Below are 21658 nucleotides of genomic sequence, written 5' to 3'. Positions count from 1 at the left end.
CTTTTGTCCATCCAGGGCAGCTTTTATCATTCAGGTTTTTAACTAACATTCTAAGCAAAGACCTATTAATGCCTCATGTAGCATGTTTACTGAGTGTTGCCCTAATTATTTTTTCTCTGTCTTCTAGAAAAGACTTTTAAAAATAATATTTAATTAGAAAGGTTGATTAAATTAGCTTGATTTGCTTTGGCTGTCTAATACTGTATAAGCCAAAGTGAATTTGTGTCTGAAGCAGGCAGCAAGCAAGTTTTAGCCTGGATTAACAGTAAGTGTTTATAATCTTCATTCTACTGATTTTGCAGCTAAATAACAGGCCAACACTCATATCTGCATGAAAACATGTGGGATATGCTCTTTTAAGATGCATCAGATCATACATGAGCTGCTCCAGAAAAGCCACTTGTATTAAGATATAAAATAACTGCAGGAATATCACTGCCTTGGCACTCTAAGTACATTTTGCATGCGTAGGAAGAGCAAACCTCATTTGTTGCCGTGTTGTACAGAAGGGACAATTTGCAATAGTGCCAATGAAGTGAAGAATTCAGGAGACTTAGAGCATGGAGGGACCATGAGATACAGAGCCCTGCTAGACTGAAGCACGTGCACGGAGACTCACTAAGCAGCGATGGGTATGATAAACCCTGGAGGCAGCAGTAATTGCTCCCCTGGGGAAGCACGCCTTCTACCTCTGTCTCAGGGAAGTGAAGTGCCTGTCGCACTCCTGCCAAGGCCATGGACAGGCTCTGGGATTTGGCTCAAAGTCTGACAGGCTCTTGCTGAATATATGCATCACAGTAAAGTTTTACTGGGCATTGTGCTTAATTTCATCACTCTTAGACTGGGTTAGAAGCTGATGCTTGCTGATGTGAGAGTTGTGGTACTGAGGCAACCATGGATTTGAGGTACAGCCCAGAGGATCCCATTATGCGAGGGAAATCCTGGGTGAACATTGACAGGGAAGGGGTAGCTGGGGAGCACGGGGAGGCTGGTCTGTGCTTACCCATGCTGCTCAGGGGTCCCTTAGAGCCACAGGTGTTGGCAGGGAAACACACTGCAGCAGGGAGGCTCAACTCCCTGTACCGTCATCTGCTAACGTCAAGCCAGTTGTGATCCCAGTGTAACAAGGTCAGGGAGCTACACAGGTATCTGAGTCTCAACAGGGACCAGAAACAATGCTTAGACCTCATTTATTTGGGGTGTGTGTGGGATGTGTGCGTGTTTGAAATAAAAGCTAAAGGAAGAGCAGCAGCCCCAGAGATGGGTGTGCAATACTTATGGGAAGTTTGTGCCTAAGCAGAACTCCTCCTGTTGTCCTCCTGGCTTTGCTGGAGCTGCTCTCAGGCTCTCTGAAGGGATAGATAATACAGATGATATGATTTATCATGTCAGCACATACTTAAAGAGTCCTTAATCTGCAGATTATTGTCATAATCGTTTGTAATGATTTTTCTGAGCCATTGCAGACTATCATATCAAGGCAAGTTTGCTTCCTAATACATGTAATATATTTTACGCTTTGCATAGTATAGTCTATATGAACAGTAAATAAGCAACTAGAAAATCTCCTGACAAAATCAGTGAAGTCTTGCTGAGTTCAGAGCAGTCTCTTTTAATCTTGGCTTCCCTTTTTTTTAAACAAAATCTTTCTCTGGTCTGTGTTTCAGATTGCCTCTGCACATTTCTTTATGTGCTTTTAGTGCCATATAGCAATTAACCAAGCCAGGTGAATAGACAGTGTCTTTTCAGGGTACAAGAAAAGATCTCTGCAGCTAAATGAGCTGTCTTCAAGTGTATTTGCTCTTCACAGTGGGAGTCCTGACATCACCTTAACAATAGCTATAGATCGGCTGTCCCAACAAGCACCTATATTGCATTGTAATGTTGTGTCACACCATGTGATGCATCTGAAGGTAGTGACTGCCGAGTGAACTACAACAAGCTCTAGCTGGCCAAGCATGACTGCCTGCCACCTCCTGTGCCACAGGAACCTTGTCAGCCCTAGGCACAAGCCGATGGGGCCAGGCGCTGTGCTCCGGGGAGCACTGAAGTAGTTTTTAAGGGTCTAGTCTAGTGCATGAAGATGAGCAAATGTGTCTCATTCTCTGTGAGCTTGGTATGTACTATCCATGGTATGGTGGTGAAATGAGTTGGGGGGCCATAAAATCTGGAAAATGTTCCCTAACTTACAGTTTTGTGCCTGATATCCTTGAGTATCTTTGATGTGCCTGGAGAATATGATAATTATAGGAGGTAAGAAGAATGAACAATCTAATCTACATGATCTTCAGCTCCTGCCTACAGGTCTCTAGTTACCTAGCCTTGCTAGTTTTTATTTTCTTTCCCATATGTGTTTTTTCGTGTGGGCAATATTTTTATGTTAGTTGTTTGCGTTCTGCTCAGTATTTGGCATGACCTTGCCTGTGGAAATTACTGGTATGAGAAATATGCATTACCTTTTCTAAACACTTGTGAAGCTACAGCAAAACATTTGCAACTCAGCTGATAAACGTACCATTCATGGGTTTTGATATCTTTTCTCTCTGTCTTTACTTACATATTTTGAGCAATACATCTTTATTTTGTGTAGTATCATTTTAACAAGATGCCCTTCCCTATACTTCATGGGCTGAAATAACGGAAAGAAGCAGAAATGACATTAGCATCAGCTCCAGACATGCCAGTAAGAACATAGTGGGCCAAACTGTGTTCATCTTGCGTGAACAAATGACTCCCTGAGTCTTGATGAAATCAAGTCTGAACCAAAATCTTTCCTTCACCTACATCGAAAACATATGCCTTACTGTAAGTGGAAGAACATGCACAACAAGAACGATACAAGCTTTAAATGGGACTAGCAGAAAAAGTTAATCAATTTCTGTCTGTATCTTTCATAGGCTTATTAGGAGAGGGCAAGAAAGTAGAAGTAGGGGAGTGTAAGGCTCTCTGAATCACTGCTTCCCTCTCCCCAGCTGCCCTCTACACTTTGCAGGCCTTAAGCTGATGTTTTAGTAGAGTGTAAGAATATTGTAGTTATGCATGGAAACTATGTCTATGGAGGTATCTTAATAGTACTTGCTACCATACAGAGACAGACACAGAGGGAGTGCCTGTGCATGAATTAATGAGCACAGGATGTGTGAGAAGGAATTTTAGATAATCTTTTTTACAAAAATGATGTGACATATATATTTTAGACAATACAATATATGTGTTTTTAAGAGTGCTGGAAGACACTGGAAAAAAGCCCCTTCCTTTATAACTTGTATTTGGAAAACTAATAATCTTTCTTCTTTATTAGTTTCAACCTTTCTTATAAAGGCTTCTCTTTTGACATATTTAGTGAAAATACAATATTGTTTCTGTGTGACAGTATCTCCTGCATATTTGTTTTGCTTGTAAGAAATCAAATGTTTGCTCTTACTAATTCTGAAAACATTAATTTTTCTTCCTTATTTTTCTTGAAACTATGACATTATGATTTGTAACAAGCACTATGTCATGCAGCATTGAAAAACTCTATGTGACTTTACTCACAGTTACTCAAGGTATATGGGCTATCTTTCATCATAGCAGTCATGTACAGCAGATTATCTGAGCATGGTAAACAGGGTACAGGTCAAAGAATAATCAAATCAGTTTGGAATAACTCTGTTAATGTTAAAAAGAGTCATCTTCTTATTTAAAGAATGTATTTCTAGTATGATGATAACTATTACTAAGCAAACCATTCTAAAAGAGGTGTTGACAGTATGCCTTGACTCTAGACCAGTCATTCAGCTGGAAGTCACACAAGTATGGTCTATATGACAAGAAGCAGAAGTTAATCCAACATACTTTTATCACCTGGGATTAAGATGGTTTTCTCATCTGTTATACACGTCTCAAAATCAGTGTAATAAAAAAAGTCTAAGTAGAAAAGATTTTTTTTTTTCCTCTCAGACAAAAGGACTATTCATGACATCCATTGACTTTGATGCATACTGACAAATGAAAGACCCACTTTTCTCAAAGGCATGCAGGCAAAAAGTACCTGCAGTGCAATCTCTTTTTCTTATGTATATTTACCACTTTACTGCCTGTACAGTGAGGGCCTGTAAGTAGCCCAGTGCATGATCACCAGTTTGATATGACTATTTACATGTTTAGAAAATCGGAGCCAAAATGTACTCTGTCCATTTGAATAAGCAGGTTCAGCTGTTCAGTTGTGTAAAAGCAGCATCCTGCAGGAATTAATTAGTTTCTTAGGACATCATAGGTCTTTATGAAAGTGCACAAGATTTTACTGTCTGAAACTAATCAATTATAACGCTTGCATCCCACAGGATGGGTTGACACCCCTCCACTGTGGAGCAAGAAGTGGCCATGAACAGGTTGTAGAAATGCTGCTGGATCGTGGTGCCCCTATTCTTTCCAAAACCAAGGTAACTGGTACTGTTTTCTGCTGGGATAATCCCTGTACTTTTTTTTTTTTTTTTTTTTTTTAATGTAATTCTACATGTCTTATATATTTCAGGGTTTGACAATAACTTTGCTATTTCATAGCTATTTAAAGTAACTGTGTGGGAGATCTCCAAAGTGAATGCCGTATGTAGCGCACGTCTGCATATGTAAAATGTGTTAAATTGAGATACACAAGAAAGGGTTTCTGTGCCAACCAAAAAGGCATGTGTGGTAACCCTACCCCTCAGAATTTCAGTAGTTGAAAATCTCTGTATCTATCCTGGAATAAATACATGGTGATTACAATATATCTTCATCTTGCACCAAATTACCCTAAGGCTAGAGTAGAGATAAGAGATAAAAATAGAGCAATATCTCTTTGCAGAGACAGCTCATATTTCCTTAGGACTTACCCTGATTACCAGTTTCTCCACTTTCTATCTCTCTACAGTTTATCATGCAGAATTCTTCACGGGAATTTCAAATCAGCTGTGCCAGGGTGCGCAGGCTGCTTTGGACCCAAGGGTTGGCATTAAAGCATGCACTTGCCAGAACTCTTCTGGTGGTGGTCTCTGCTGTGCTGTTATTGCTGATTTTAAATCTGAGTGCAGCAGCCTCCTTTGTAGCACCACTACAATCCATGACTCTCCCATTCAGGGTTGACATTTGGGTTGTGCGGTTTGTTGAGGTTCTTTCCCAAGATAACCTTCCACTACGTTTTTTTCTCTCAGTCTGTAAGCAATGTATTTCCAACAACTTTTCTTGTTTCCTTCTATTATTTCTTTTCTCTCTTCTGTCATCCTGTCCTATTCTGTCCCAGTGCCTTCTATATTCTGCTTTTCTCCTCCCTCTTCTTTGGTTTTTTGGTTTTTTTTCCTCTTACTGGAATATTTTTAGCATTTGTTTGGGGAGGTTGGCACCAGCTTTCCTCTGCTCAGTGAGTCATTGGCAAGTGCTGTCATGGGTAATCTGACAGACAGGATCCACCCATCCTTTGCATGTGGAATTTCCATGGACTCCCACAGCCCTGACTTGCAAACTTCATGAGCAGGGGGTGACAGCAAGGGGCTGTCTAGGAGCCCCTTGGGGCACATCTCCACACTGCTGCCGCTCTCAGAACCTTGACCTCATACTCCAGGGAGTAAGGCTCTTCCACACTCTCTGGTAGCTCAATTAATTGCTTAAAGGAAAAAAAAAAAGTAAACCCCATTGCTTTGGTTTCCACTATCATAAATGTGAATGTCTCCTAAAGAACTACATTTCTTTGTCTCGTGGATTTCATATTGTAAGGTTTTATCCCTAAACTTAACCTGCTGTTCAAGGCCTGTGGGTTTTGAATTTGTTCCTCTTCCTGAGGAGATTCACACAGCCTGGACCAGAGTTCACTAGCCAAAATCAAGCAGATGAGAACATGGGATAGTGGGTTTGAAATAGCCCAAGGCTGAAAGACACACTTTGGATGTTGACCTGCAGAGGCTTATATAAACACCTTCAGCAAACTGGGAACCTCCTCTCTGAAAGAGGGAAAACTATGTTATGTGTTAAAAAGTGAACAGAAGAAAGTGCAGAGCTTCCTGAGTTTCCCTCTGATGTGTTAATTCTACTATTTTCAGAAGGTAAGCTAAGAAGTAGCAGTACCTCTGAATGACATAAATGAATCCATTCAGTTGGCACTAAACTACAGTGCTGTCCACTGCAAAAATAAATGGCTCCATTCTCTTCAAATTAAGTCATATATTATTGGAAATAGGGCGCATCTTTGAAAATTTGAGCTTCACAAAGTTTTCTCATGTTATATAAAACTCTTTCAGAAGAATAACCAGACTGCAGTTCAATAGCTGTTTCCTGCTAGAGATTGTTTAGTGTAGTGCTGACCCTTTTTTGCACTGGAATAACCTTAGATTTATTTTCAGGGGAGGCAATGACCTAATGGATTATCTAGGGTTTTCTATAAGCAAAAGGAAAACCAAGTTCTAGCCCTGAGTATGCCAATGATTTTCTGTGTGAGAAATGACATCTCTGTGTATCAATGTCCATCTTCTTTTAATTACTATTTTTCCAGGCTTGTTTACCGCTTTTCCTTTTTTTTTTTTTCTTCTTTTTTTTTTTTCCTCCCCAGAGTTAATGGCACTTTCCCTTATTAAAGTCCTTTGGCAGAGCTACAAAATAAGCTATGTATCACTGATAATTTTATTGTTTGCCCAGTCAGGCATTTGATACTCTATTTCATCTCTGTGGTCCTGTTCTCTTCTTTTTTTTTTTAAGGTATCATGTGACTGTCAACATCTTTGATTAGTCTTGAACTTTTTCACCTTTTAATATTTTCTTGGCAATCTTCATAAAAACAGTAATATAACAGTGTTTATATAGTGGCTCCATCCTGAAGTACCAAACCCACTTCTTACGGTCATTGGTGGATTGTCTCTCATAACATGGATGTGGGACAGGAGAACATTGTTATATGTAATATTTTTATGTTAAAAGTCAGAATACAAAGGCATTGAAATATTAACTGACTTGTGTAAGATTGCAGAGTATCTTCTACTGTAACTGAATTAACGGCAAGCCTGGTCTAGGTCATAACAACAGACAATATTCCAATAATGTTTTCTCTTCATCAACTTCTTCAGTATCTAGTCTTGTCTCTTGCTCTTTTGTGTAAAGTGTGGCTAGTGGATCCACTTTCCTTACCCATGACAGATTTTTGTCAAGCATCTTGCTGATTTTCCCAAATTGATGTGTGGCTGCTCTACTTCTTCCCTACTTTTCCATCAATGTCAGCCTCTTTTGTACAAGTCTCTCCTATAAGGGAGTCCCACGTCATCTTCTCAACTTCCTACTCCATTAATAAGTGTGGTTTATTGGCTGTTATTGTGAAGAATGACACTTTTCACCTGCAGGATCTTTCTTATAAAAATGGAACAGAACAGTGTATAACGTTTCATGATTTTTTACTGTCACCTAAAAAGCATCATCAGTTATAAACTGTTATCAGGAGGGCTTGGTGACTGAGGGGAATTAATCTTTTTTTTATTCTACTGTTTAAGTACACTAGAAGACAGTGAAAACATTTAAAATGCATTGCTAGTAAGAAGCTTCCATGCAGATAATTGCTGTAGTAGCCTTTGGGAATGGGAGAGAGGCTTATCCAAGCCAACATAAATCACAAGTGAGATGCCCATGAGATAATCTTACTTGAAAGATATAATTGTGTCCACAAATGTCTGCTTCTCAGCACTGGATATAAACTGCTTTCAAATTCTGACAGTATTAGACTGTTTGCTTTCACCGTCCTTCTTCCATGTCACTTTTTAAAATTATTTCACTGTGTATTTCCACCTTTATTTTGAATGTTTGTCATTACTGTTATGATAGGGAAGGGAGAAGAAAGAAATGATCTGTTTCAGAAAGCCTGAGATCTCAGCTGGTTTTACATTGCTACTTTGCCTTTGCTAACTGCGGTCACATGAGGGCACTACATCTGTGAGCAAGAGTTTCAGTTTCTTTATGATGGCAAACATAGTGTACTGTGAGTCATTTATAGATGATATACTATTGTGTGTTACCAGAAAAACTCCTGCACTTGAATCTAATTTTGGCATTAGAGGGACCAAGTAAGAAAAAAAAAAAAAAGAATACAAATGGAAGAAGGTATGTTGAGGTTTATCTAAGGAGCTCATGTACCTCTGCTAACAAGACTCTTCTCTTTCATTCTGGCATATTTTTTAATCTTTTGTCTTGAAATAGGATCAGTCCTTTAAAGTTCTGAGAATTATTTCTCTCATGTTTTTACTCTGGAAATGTAATATATGTTGCCACCTTGTTGATCAACCATTGTAAGCAGTGCAAGAAACAATTCTTGATACAGGTTTTGTTCCTAAACATGAATCTCTCAGGTGTTTCCCTGATGAAACAGAGCTTTACCACTGCCGCTGGTAGGTCACATCATGGTGGTCTCATGCAGATTTCTTTAGCCCGGTTGCACTTGAAACTTTTGCTGTTGTACCAATGTTGGCTGGGAAGAATGGTCTTCACAGGTGTGTAATGTGGTGTAAGGCATGTGTACAACCCAAATTCAGGAAAACACTAGTGGAGGGATGAGGGAAGGTTGTAGTAGTGATTACTGAGTGATGCTCTAACCTGCTTTCTCATGCTTTGTATATGCAGACTACATTAGAGTGGTGAGTTTAATGCAGCTTTTAAAACCAGCAAATTTCCTGGCTAGGGTATTAACAGTCACAAAGTGCTGTTCTTCACATAACTCATCCAAGTAGAGCAACTTATCTGAGCCATGCTGGCTGATATAAGCTATGTTTAGAGCATTGCTGGTATGGTATGACTTTTTAATTTTTTTTCGGAGAGCTGCCTACAAACTCTAACCAGACAAGCTCCAAATTCCATGTGGCTTTTGCCAGAGTAAGAACCCTCGTTGTTACACTGAACATGTTAAGTTTATTTTGGGTGCTCTCTGGGCTTGTAAAATTCTTCATACAACAAATGCTCTAAGAACAACACAGACGAGTTTCATTTCTCTGACCATCCTGTAACTCATCAGTCTCGGGTCTTTTTGTTCGCAGAATGGTTTGTCTCCGTTGCACATGGCAACACAAGGAGATCATCTAAACTGTGTTCAGCTTCTGATTCAGCACAACGTGCCTGTAGATGATGTCACTAATGACTATCTGACTGCGCTGCATGTTGCCGCCCACTGTGGCCACTACAAAGTTGCCAAGGTTCTCTTGGACAAGAAAGCTAATCCTAATGCCAAAGCACTGGTGAGTACACAGCGGGTTATTATTCACAGCTAAACATTCTTCCAAAGTTGCAGTGAGACTTATTTGAGAGTTATTTTCTGCCTGCTGATGGTTGACAGTGAGGATATGTTGTATTGCTACAGCCCAAGAGAGGATGCTCGAGGTTCAAAGCGTTGATAATGTATCATGCAATCAGAGTAGACCTCTGCTTATGGACGGTCAACAGTGATTTATGAATTTGTAGTGTAACTTTTGCCTGCTGGTGACTTGTTACTATTCTGAATAGATGAAGCAGCTGCAGACGTAACTGCTGTAGTTTTTGGTATGGAGAGAATTCTCATTTTCTAAATGTTTGTAAAGAGAAAAAAATCAGCAATGTTTAAAACTGAGAGAATTTTTATTAGCTCTCAAAGATGTGAAACAGTAAAAAGTAGGAATGAGTTACATAATGAATATTTGGGGTATTTTATAATTATGTCAATGGAGTCATATGCCTTTCTACTTTAAAAACTTCAGCAATGAAATCTGTTAGTGTCATTAAACTGCATACAAACTGAATGCATTAATGCATTTTGTTCAAAATTATACTTGCAATCCATTGTTTTTAAAATGTCTTTTTGATTTGTTCTGCAATAACTGTTCCAAACAAATTTACATTCTGACATTAATTGGGTTCACTGTTGGTTTTACAGCCTGATGGTACTAACTCATTCAATTCCTCAAATATTATGTGAGCTCCTGAAACCATCACAAGCCAGGTGGGATTGACTCCCTTGAAAACAGCACAGGCTCCATAAATTTCCTTCTCTCAGCCCCTCTGTTTTTTGTGTCAGATCAACCTGTCTTCAGGTGTCTTTAGTCAAGGTATTAAGATATAAGGGTTTTGTGCACTGTAACCAGCAAGCAGGGACACTTGTAGGCCTGTAATATTTATTTTTGCCTTCTGAAATAAGCAAATCATCATCAGGTTTAGCTTGTCAGAGTTGTTGGCAGTGGCCTGTCATTGGTCTGGTAACCTAGCCACAAATTTCCTTTTCCCCTAAATCTTTTGGTGTTTCCTTTTATTCTGTCCTGATCCCACTCAGGATGATTAAGTAGAAGGAGCCTGAGTGCAGTATCTGGAGCTCCAGCTCACTCTTCCCTGAAACACATCTGAGCTTACCCTGGACATTGTCCACTGCTCACACTTAACTGGAACAGACAATTGCACTGACCTCATGTTACAAAAGCATATGATATTCTTTACTATATGGCAGGTAAAAAAGCTAATTTTGATCAGATCTGAGGGACCAGTTCTGTCAGCTGTTTTCAGAATTGTTCTGCAAAGGGATTTTTGATGAATATACGGAACGGCATCAGCATTCAGTGCTCTAATATTACTGTACCAGTCGCAGGTGCTCTGGACAGCTTATTTGCCTGTTTTACTTGTTTTCCATTATATCATCTCACACTAAATAAGACGGTAGTTTTAAATGTTCACTCTGCTGCACACACAATTTTTTTTAAAGAAGGGGGCAAAATAATTGTAATTACAGTAAACTGGCAGGTAATGAATGAAAAAAAAAGTAGTAAGATTAGTTTAGAAGAAGATCCAAATGCCATAGCTTGTAAAAGTAAAGTGTTTTTTTTACCAGCAGTTCTGAAAAGTCAAAAGAAAACCAACCCACCCCACCCCCCAACCCTCCAAAAACTCCAACAAAAAACACCACCCAGTTAACAGTGAATATGCTAAGCAAAAAATGAAGCTTTGATAGTTTTAGGTGAACTGAGAATTTTTAAAAAGAAATTATTTATTGGAATGGGCAATATATTTCATAATTAAAACTGGCTATATGAAATACATCTTTTTCTTTTTAGAAGTTTTTTCTCTCTTTTACATGAAAACTTCAGTGCAGCCAAAACAAATGTAGGAGGTGTTTTGTTAAAACAGAGGAATGTTTTATGTGAATTCCATACCCAATTCTACTTTTTAATGACATATGCAGTGTCAAAAAGTATGTTCTTTCTCATTTACAGAATGGTTTCACACCTCTTCACATTGCCTGCAAGAAGAACAGAATAAAAGTAATGGAACTTCTTCTGAAGCATGGTGCATCAATTCAAGCTGTGACTGAGGTAAGAAGTGGTCTTTTCATATTTGTCTTTATTTTTCCTATAAAATTCATTGTAACTGTATTGACTAATATTTGAATATTTCTGAAAGAGCATGTAACAATCAAGTCAACAATTATTTTCAACTAGGTATTACCAAATAATAAAATAAATACCAATAATAAAACTGAATAATAAAGTCAGTTGCCCTAATGGATCACAACACCCAAACAATTGTTATACTTAGGGAATACAGTAGGAGTAACAAGTGAAACGTAACAGATTAAAATTTTTAAAAAGATCTATCATTTCTGCCAACCTTTGCCTGTAATTTAATGCACTGAAGATGAAATTCACCCTGTTACGGAGATCAAGGTGAAGACTGCTTCACTCAAGTCCTATTTTGAAAGGTGGTTTAATTCAGACCTTGTTTTGGCTTTCCACACAGAAGTTATGTTCACCCACCATCACAAGTCATCACAAATCAACTCGACAGAAATCAATATGCTATTACTTCAGTCAGCATGAAATAGTCTACACCCAGTTATTGGCACAATTTAGACATTAATTAAGTACCTATGGAAAATTTGGGTTGTCTATGTGTATGTATATTCTAAGTTAGGAGGAAAGGTCACATATAGGAATGTGTGACCACTGTGGAAGAAGCCAGTTTAGAAAATGATAAACAATTCCATTGAGTAAACAAGGTAGAACTGGGAGCAGTTCACCTCCCCAAAATGGAGTTTCATTTGATGCATGGGTTTTTGTTCTAACTATTCGGTAGCAAACCATACAGCTCCCTTCCTGGCTTTCTTGAGAGAGATCAGAGCCTGCCCTTGCTCCAGCTCACATATCTCCAGACTAGTTGTTAAAAACCATGGGGGTTGTAGATGCAGCTTTCAGAGTCTAATGTGAAGTCACACTAGCAAATGAGTGAGAAGCACAAAGAGAACCTTAACAGAAGAGATGTGATGCCTGTCCTCTATATTAATCAGTCAATGTGGAAGTAGAAAAAACTATTTATTCAATTTTATCCCTCTTAAATGCAAAGAATTAAGAGAATGAAGGCAACAGCAACACTTAACTACACTGTCTTGTGTGAGTGAACCAGGTTAACAGTCTGATCTGTACCCTCTGAATTGCTTTTTCAAGTAAAAACTTTCCAAAAGCAAGAGCTTTTCCTTTATTTCCTGTTGCTGCCTCCCCAGGATCTCACATCATCTCAAACAACATTTGACTGCATTTGTTGAGATTCATCATGGTACTTTACTGCAGGGCTCTACCTTCCTGCTTGCTTCTTTCATTGGCTGTGTATATGGTAACAACCTTTCAAGGCAGAATTAGGAGTTGATACTCAGCACCCATACATAAGATGCTATTTCTCTAGTCAGAAAGAAAGTTTATATCTGGCCATCAAAACAAATTGGCTGGAAAGCTTCAGGGTATTCCTCCACAAAGAAATCTGAGAGCAAACAAGTTTTGGTTGCTAGATGTGAATAAACAATGCAAATGCAACAAGAGGAAACTACTAAATGTCACAAATAGTCATTGTTGCATATAAACTCTTTATTAAAGGTAATGCTTATTACCTTTTTCTGTGGTTAACTCTGGTTTCCAGGTAGATTCCATACTTCCATTTGTAGATACTGCCCCTTTTTTTTCAGCTGCAGGCTTGAATCTCTGCAGTATGAGTTCGTGTTTATGGTCAAAGATGACACACATGTGTTGTATTTCCTGCAGTCTGTTATTTTAAAAGCATTTACTAAATTATGTGAAAGAGAGAAAAGAAGTAACATACTCAAGCAGTTATTCTGCCTTCCTGCTCATGTTTGCTGTTCTGCATGAGAAAGGAACAGAAGTGTGTTGTCCTTAACTCTACCCTCCTGGGACTTGTTTACATCTATGGGGAATCTGCCTAAATCAGGGGATTTCCAGAAATCCACTGATCTTTCTCCTTCTCTTGGTAGCAAAACCTCCTTCTGCAGCCTCTGGCTGACTGTTGGTACAGCTGTACAGAAGCAGCTCTGAAGAAGCTTCTGGGTAGTTCTACATGGAAAAATATTAACTATTGATTGAATTTCTAAAGCAAAATCCTTGAGGTCATCCCCTCCTAAATGACTGCTCCCTTTTTTCCTCTCTCCTTCTCTCTCCCTCTCTTTCCCTCCAGCTGGTCTTTTATATCTTGTATAAGGGCAGTGGTGCAGATTTGTGATGGTGCCACAAGGTGCTGAGGGAAGGGGGAATTCTCTTTAGCCCATGTCATTTGTGTCTGTGCCTCTCTGGCTGGATACCACAGTTTTGAATTCCCTTTCTCCTGGAGAAACAGTGGGGATGGAGCTCACCACTAAGTTCAATAGACCATTTTGTTCATCCACAAGCAACTGGATTTGGTGGGGACAATGGACGTTGCATCTTTTTTGCATTAGCTGAATGTTCCAGAAAGTCTTATCTTTGTGCTGGGAATGCTTCTACCCTTTTTTTTTTTTTTTTCCCCTGGTCCAAGATGATATTTAGCAAAAACTTAAGGAAGAAATCTTGCTTAGCTATAGTTGATTTTAGTCGATGAAGAATTACTGAATTCCTGGAATGTGTTTGTGTTTGCTCATGAATCATACTCATAGGTGTTTCTAATTCTGTGTGCCCTTTAGTTTAAGCATGTGTATATGTTTTTGAGAAGACGAGATCTTCTCGGAAGAGCAAGCACTTGGGCTTACTTACTTTAGAATAACTTATATTTTCCCCATGGCATTCTTGTAAAGGAGTGTGGAGGTAGGAATTGAAGTTTGATTTTGGTTTGGTTTTCAGTCGGGCCTAACTCCAATCCATGTTGCTGCCTTCATGGGACATGTAAATATTGTATCGCAGCTAATGCATCATGGAGCATCACCCAACACTACCAATGTGGTGAGTAACAGGTTTCCTTTCAGCATGGCAGAACTGTGAATACATTATAATATCTGGGAGCAGCACTGTTGTGAAGTGCCTAATTCTGGTGTTCACCATCCACCTCCATAGCAGTCATGGCTCCTCTGGAGTCATGGGAAAGTGCAGCCTGCTGACTCCTACTTGGGAGATGCTTGACAGGTTGAGGAAACCTCAAAAGAGTCTGACCTTAAGCAGATTCTATTCTTTTTATTTTCTAAAGTAAAGAGTGAGAACACACTGTAGCTTCTCATATGTAATTTTTGAGATGTGTACTTGACTGTTGAGCACTGTTTTCCCGCCCCAGGGGCCTACCATTTAAGGAAAGTTCTGCTGTTATCAACAGATTGCAGCAGATTGTTGGGACATATTGCCTGTGTCCATACAGCCGTACAAGTGTGCTTTTCTACTGGATGTGCACTGTGTGCCCCAAGGCTCCCAGGGCATGTGTAAAAACTGAAGTCATTGTTAGATGGATATTTGAAAGTTGGGAAATGGGGGGAAAGTAGAAGCTCGTTGTTTCTTTTTAACAGTTTGGCCTCAAAATCTCCCTTTTGCGTACCATACACAGGTGCAGTTAGAAGACAATCTTTTATTCAAATCTTCATCTGCTAATTCTATTAGATTATATAAAAATGCAACACCATTTGTAAATTAGCAGGTGTTATATCGATGTCTGAAAATGTAGAAAGCAGTTTCCCTCCTGAATTTATTCTGGTGTCCTTGGATTTGTCTTTAATTAAGTCCATGAAGCCTTAGATTAACGTACTCAGGAATTATTTTTTTCCTCTTGTTCACTCATCTCAGTGCTTGTCAGATAACAAATGATAGTAGGGGCACAGGGCATAGCAGGAAGAAAGCCAAATATATGTGTATCTGAATATACAAAATTTGAAATAAATTGTTTGAATAAATTAGGCTCTATTTAAATGGATGTTATTTTTAACACTGTTCGTAAAATGCTAGTAAATACAAAAATTGCACTGTCTCTTTTCAGCAAAAGACTAGTGACAAAGGCACTATTGTGTTGGGAATCTGACCCTGAAATAAACTGCTTTGTAGCATACAGCTAAGAGGTCAATTATTGACTTAATCTCCCATCTTGCTCACAGACAACTACTGCAAAATATTCTAGTGGAGATTATTCTGAACTGGGTCGCCAGTATTTTTGTATTTATGAAACATGTTTGGGTTTATTTTTCCTGCAGTGTGTTTTTAATGATATTTTGTTTTTGCTGCTGCATGCTAGAGAGGAGAAACGGCTCTGCACATGGCTGCCAGAGCGGGCCAAACAGAAGTCGTTCGATACCTGGTACAAAATGGAGCCCAGGTGGAGGCTAAAGCTAAGGTAAGGTGATGGTCCAGGTATAATAACCCTAGATTATCTATATTTAACAAAGCAAGGAATCACATTCATCTTGCATGTGTCTTTCGGGAAGAGAAAAGGAGATGAAGCCAAGGGCCTTGGTGTAATGACCACTGACACTTTGTTACGTACCCTTTTACTGTAGTCACCAGTGATCTGTATGTAAAAGAGAAGGCAGGAGATGTCAAGTTAATATCATGCCCCTTTTTTTGTCAGCTTTTAATATAAACTATTATGCGTTTGAAGAGTTTTCTTTTGGGGTGGGAATCAAGGAGGGGGAGGAATGCCTCAAAGCTGCTTTTATTTCTGCAAAACTGTAAATCCTAGGCTGCTGGTGTTTCCAGTCATGTCCCTAAAGCATCAGCCTGTATGCATTCAAAAATAATTGTACTTCTAAAGAACACCTCCTAAAGCAAGGAGGCACAGGAAGGGGATGTAGCTTAGGGCTGGAAAGAAGGAACGGACCCTATAGAAACAATTGCAATTGAGGAAGGTAAGGGGAAAGGAAAAAGAAATGGTCAAGAGCCACTGAAGAGACATACAAAATTATGGAAATAAAAGAGTTCCAGGAAACAGACAGGGGAATGACATAAATGGATGCAATAAATAGCAGTCTTAATAGGTAAAACCAGGAAAACTTTTTTTTTTTTCAAATAGTGATTAAATTAATACAATTTCAAAGAAATCTATTTTTCATTGTGGAATTACCGTCTGTGAATTGGTTCACAAATAAAGTGACTAGTAAGAATATCTACTTATAAGGAACTCTTGACTAAATATTTATAGCAGATACAGTTCATATCTGCAAGCAGTCTGACAATAGAAGTGAATCATGTGGTCTATAAATCTCCAAAGACAGCCTTGAAAGTGAACAGCTCATGCTCAGAAGCAGAGTCATGCAAATATTTTCTAAGTGATTTCACGCAATGAATTAATTTGTGCAAGCTGCCATTGCCTGTGATCAATTTGTTATCATAAATAACAACTAAATACAAGTAATATATTATACACCAGTGCTAACATCAGCCGTGAGAAATTTGTGGGAAATGGGCATAAACTGGAAACATTTAAGAACCACAAAGGCTCTCCACCAGTCAGAGGAGAATTTCCCTGCAGAGGAGCAGCATTCACATCCTGATGCGCCCTCATCCTAAATCCCAAAGGTGTAAAATCACTATTGTAGGATGGGCATGGGCAGAAGTCTCCCTGGCAGAGAATACCCCAGAACTACTCTGCTGCAGGACGTGGGGTAGCAGTGCTCAAAAGGTGGGAAATTCAGCAGGGAAAAGTGGGGAGAGAAAGATGTTTGAATAGATTTGTGAGGAATACAAAAAAAATAAAGTCACAGGCTTTGTTGGCCATACTGTTGCGATACTGTGCTTAATTCAAAGTTTGTACAACTGAGAATGGGGAGGACAAAAATACAAAACAAAATAATGAATAAGGAAGAAATTATCTATTAGACACTCAGAACAAGGTCACAAACAACCACAATATTTTCACAGAAGGAAAATAAATAAACAATGAGACTCATGACAGGGCAACCCGTATACTTAAAACCATTAGGATTATTGTGTTCTGAATGAGCAGTGAGAAAACGACAGTGAATTTCAACACCACGCTTTATCTTCAGTTACATCGACTGTAAAGTTATCTGCAAAATACCAAACAAATCATTGACCAGTAAAAAAGCACAAAATATGATACTTAATGCAAGTTACTAGGCAATAATATGCTAAGCACCTCAGGTCATCCCAAACAACTGATTGAGTTGTTAAACGTTGCTGGGAATCATAAAAGAGATCAAGATGTGAGGAACAGAGCTATGCATTTGCTGCATTTTAAGAAAGGTCTCAAATTCAACAGGAAACTCAATGCACCTTAGTGGCAAAGCAAAGTGAGGCAAAACCAGAAGAAGAAAATTGATCAGTTTGTTTACTGTTCTGGATTATGTACCTGTCTAGAATATTTTGTGATGCATCAACAAAGCACAAGGTACCTTTATTATATGACAAAGGGAAAGCCAGCATGCAATATTCACTAGGTAAGACCTCAGTAGAATTAATGCTCTTCTGCAATTTTGAAAAGCGATAGAATCTGAGGAAATATTTTCTGTCAAAATATGAGCCTTAGTTTTCTTATGTAGGACTGTGTTGTTTCCTTTATGTTTAGGATGACCAAACACCACTGCACATTTCTGCTCGACTGGGAAAAGCAGATATAGTACAGCAGCTGCTACAGCAAGGAGCATCTCCAAATGCAGCTACAACATCTGGCTATACACCCCTGCATCTTTCTGCTCGAGAAGGACATGAAGATGTAGCTTCTGTTCTTTTGGATCATGGTGCATCTTTATCTATCATTACCAAGGTAAGGGAGTTGCAAAAGTGATAGTGTCAACAGTAAAATATACCTGTAGCAAGTGCTACTTGTAAATTAAATGCTGCAAGAGTCATATATGTATACAAATAATATAAGAATAAACTACCTTCTGTTAAAAGAGTACAAAGCTTCATGCTTTTGCCTCAGAGCCTGGTGTATAACATATCCCAGTGATCAGACATGCATTTTCTTGGAATGAAAGGAATGCAGGGCAGAAATTCCTGATGGGAGTTGATAAGCTGTTACACAGCCTTGTCCTTGGTTCTTTGGTGGTGTGAAGAAAGGAACTGACTCTTCCCTTTTCACAGTTGTTTTAATGTAGACAGGGCTTTGCCTTGCAAGGGAGGGCCTCCAGACCTGCCAGGGCAGTTGGGAATCTGCAGACTTGCTGCCTGTACTCAGGACTATGTAAGGGCATGGGTGCAAACAGCAGTATCCTTGTAGATCAGAGACAAACCTTACACTGAAAAAGAGTGCACAAGGCTGCTATATAACTGCTTTCTGTTACAGAAAGGATTTACTCCTCTACATGTGGCGGCAAAATATGGGAAAATTGAGGTAGCCAACCTTCTGCTTCAGAAGAATGCATCTCCTGATGCTTCTGGAAAGGTAGGATGGAAGAAGCCACTGCCACTTGCACAGCAAATATCTAAATGCACATAATATTCTAATAATATCCTTCTACCTACTTACTATCACACTAGTATCCACAGCCTGGGTTTAACTGGAAGGTGTTTCATGTAATATTCCAGTCGCCGTTGGGGCTGCCAAGAGCCAGCAAACTCTTGACACAAGTGACTTTTATTGTCATTAATTGACACAAAATTATGTCCTCTCTGTACCCATCCAGGGGAATGGAGACAAACCTTCCTGCCCAGACTACTTACAGTCCTTATGAGAGTATTAAGGCAGCTGACTCTGCTCCCCCAGGTGTCATAACAGGGGGAAAAGCCCAGAAGGACCTCAAGCTTTTTAAACTAGCCCAGCTTGGATTTTTACAGATCCAAGGGACAGTTTACTTATCCACTGCAGTAAAAGAAAAACATTGACAAGGGTGTGACCTCAGGGTCAAAATTCCTCACCTGCTCTGTCCTGGGGGCAGCACAGATATGTGCTTCTCTGTTCATCTTCCCTGGGAAAAGTGAAAAGGGCTTTCACAACTCAGTAAGGATTTTCAAATCTCTGTTTTATTTTTGATTCTAAAGTTATCAAAGACTCTGGATACATGAATGAATAACAAATGTGTTTTTTCACCTTATCTACTCCGATTTTCCAAACTCTTAAGTTTTCCCTGGAGAAGGTCTGTAACGGCACTTGTTTGTTCTGCATGTGTTTTTAGAGCGGTTTAACTCCACTGCATGTAGCTGCACACTACGATAATCAAAAAGTGGCACTCCTACTGTTGGACCAGGGAGCTTCACCTCACGCATCTGCCAAGGTACAAGTACTGGCCACTCTGGGGGAACAATATGTAGGATTTTTGTGTCACTTTATATTTCCTGTCTGGTCCTTTCTAGGCTGTATGTGCTTGCAATTACAGGGGGCTGAGTGACCTTGTTTATTAAAGTCTCACAACCACATAAAGCTGTTAGAATAATTCTGCAGGTGAATAAAATAGCAGTAAAAAAAGCAAATATACATATAGAAACATTTAAAATGTCTAGTTTCAATAAAGTTCAGTCTTGGCAAATACTGAGCCTTGCTTTCACTTGTCTGGTCTCCTTAGTACCTTGTCCAAGCCAGCCAACTTTCTATCATTGCATCTTAACATCTGTGCAGGGCAAGCTTGGAGTTAATGCTTTGCTACACAAGGGTAGTTCTCCTGTGTTGTGCCACAGGATTACTTCTGACGTGTGATATGTTTCTCAGTACAACGTATGTAATTATTAATGTATTTCACAATACTTCTACCACAGTGTAAATGGACTGGTGAGAAAATAAAACAACTAGTCACAGCCCTGCTTTGATTGCAATTACAGTAGGCAAGACAACACATAGTGTAAGATTTCAGGGGATGTGAAAGAATAAATATTTAAATGTATTCTAGTTCTGAGTAGAAGAAGGAATTTAAAGAAGCTTAAAGTGTCTATATCTTTTGTGGATCCCAGTTTTAAGTGTAATCAATAATCGATAGTTGGTCAACAACAATAAGTAAAACAAGGTGGAAGCATATGTAGGTTCAAGTGGGCTAAGTGCAGTGTAAATATCTCATCTGAAACAACCCAGATACATTCCTAAAATCACTGCAAAAACCACTGTGGAAAATGGAGAGCTAGTGGAAAAGCCAGTATCATAGATAGACAGACAACTCTCCTTGATTGCCTTCCTCTCACACATGACTGAATACAGCCATAACACTACAGGCCTTCTGCATGGCTGAAGAAGAGGATAGAGTCTGTCATACATGGTAGGTCCCAGAATTTGCGGTGCAAAAGAGAGGAAAGTTAAATAAACATGGATAGCCAGCAGCAACGGCACAGTTTAAAATCAATAATGTCGATAGTGGCAATCTGCCAGAGCAGTGCCTCAGGAGGTGAACTGGAGTGATCTCTGATCTTTTACTGCTGCAACACAGCACTCTTAAATGCCACTGTGGGGAAGAAAGGGCCTTCTGAAGAGGATGAGAAGACACTGACTCAGTTTTCACCGAAAGAAACTGCCAGTGGAAGCTGTGCATCCTGTAGGGGCAGGGATTGCAGCAGCCAATGCCAAGGGCTTGGGAAGTCCAAACCAAGGTGGAAGTGCTATAGACTGTGGTATAATATTACACAAACTCACGTGTCAGGTCACCTTAGCTTCCCCATCTGTAACAGAAGTTTTGCTGCTGCCACTTCAGGCCTTCAAGTGCCAGCTGTAAGTCTTCCTAAAAGAAAGCATTTGTTAGTATTCTGCAGCAAGTGAGCCACAGCAACACTGAATAAAAGCATCAATACTAAATAAAATTAATGGCAGCATGTTTGTTGCTTTAGGCACCCACGGTGCAGTCATTTGAAAGATGATGTTGGTAACAGCAGATGATTTCCCATTTCTTTTGTAAATGTAGTCTAATAAATAAATGTGGTATGTCATATCTTATCACTGGCTCCACAGTTAGTTTTTTCTGTGACACTCCTGTCTTTAATGCTGATCTTAAGAGTGGCTCATTAGCCTGGCCGGGCAGCATTTGCCTTGAAGAGTGATCGGTGAAAGAGTATGGGAAATAGCCATGTACAGCGCTGTGGTACAAACAGTTATTCTGATGAACGATTCTCTTTTTTATAGGCAAAGATTAGGCTTGTGCCTAATTTTAATTTGGCATCCACTTCACAATACTTCTCTTGCTCTCCCTCCCACCCCCAAAGCCTCAGTTTTTCTCTATCGCTTCATCTTTAACCATTTTCCCTTTTTACCTCTTCCCTCCACCCAGAATACCACAATACCCGTCCTTCCAAACTTCTCCATTCCCTTCTGCGTCTATGCATAGTGGCAGAGCACAGCCCGTATGAGGAGAAGATGCAGACTGAGACTGAACCGTATTTTAGCTTTTATTTTTCAGCTTTCTTTTTGCCTTCTCTTGGCAACCTGCTGCTTTCCATTCCACTGAAAGCAACGTATGCCCATTTCTGAGAAAAAGGCTTGAAAAATGCATTTGTTATTTTACAAAATATACATGAGCTCCATTTAAAATACACAGAGTTTAGCATATATGCAAGATTTAGCA

At 39.3% G+C, this 21658-nt stretch overlaps 1 protein-coding gene across 41 annotated transcripts in view; it reads left to right on the top strand.

Annotated features, from left to right (window-relative positions):
- The window catches only part of ANK3 (ankyrin 3), a 382076-nt gene that overhangs the window by 258558 nt on the left and 101860 nt on the right, over nt 1-21658 (top strand). For all 41 annotated transcript variants that reach the window (XM_041127047.1, XM_041127049.1, XM_041127048.1 and 38 more), the window contains 8 exons: nt 4326-4424; nt 9021-9218; nt 11214-11312; nt 14094-14192; nt 15460-15558; nt 17749-17946; nt 18469-18567; nt 19298-19396. In XM_041127047.1, the coding sequence (XP_040982981.1) occupies nt 4326-4424; nt 9021-9218; nt 11214-11312; nt 14094-14192; nt 15460-15558; nt 17749-17946; nt 18469-18567; nt 19298-19396 (990 nt within the window). The remainder of the gene's footprint in view (nt 1-4325; nt 4425-9020; nt 9219-11213; nt 11313-14093; nt 14193-15459; nt 15559-17748; nt 17947-18468; nt 18568-19297; nt 19397-21658) is intronic.

This window comes from Aquila chrysaetos, chromosome 11 (genome assembly GCF_900496995.4).
Source record: "Aquila chrysaetos chrysaetos chromosome 11, bAquChr1.4, whole genome shotgun sequence".
Classification (NCBI taxonomy): domain Eukaryota; kingdom Metazoa; phylum Chordata; class Aves; order Accipitriformes; family Accipitridae; genus Aquila; species Aquila chrysaetos.
This window is presented reverse-complemented; position numbering and strand designations above follow the sequence as displayed.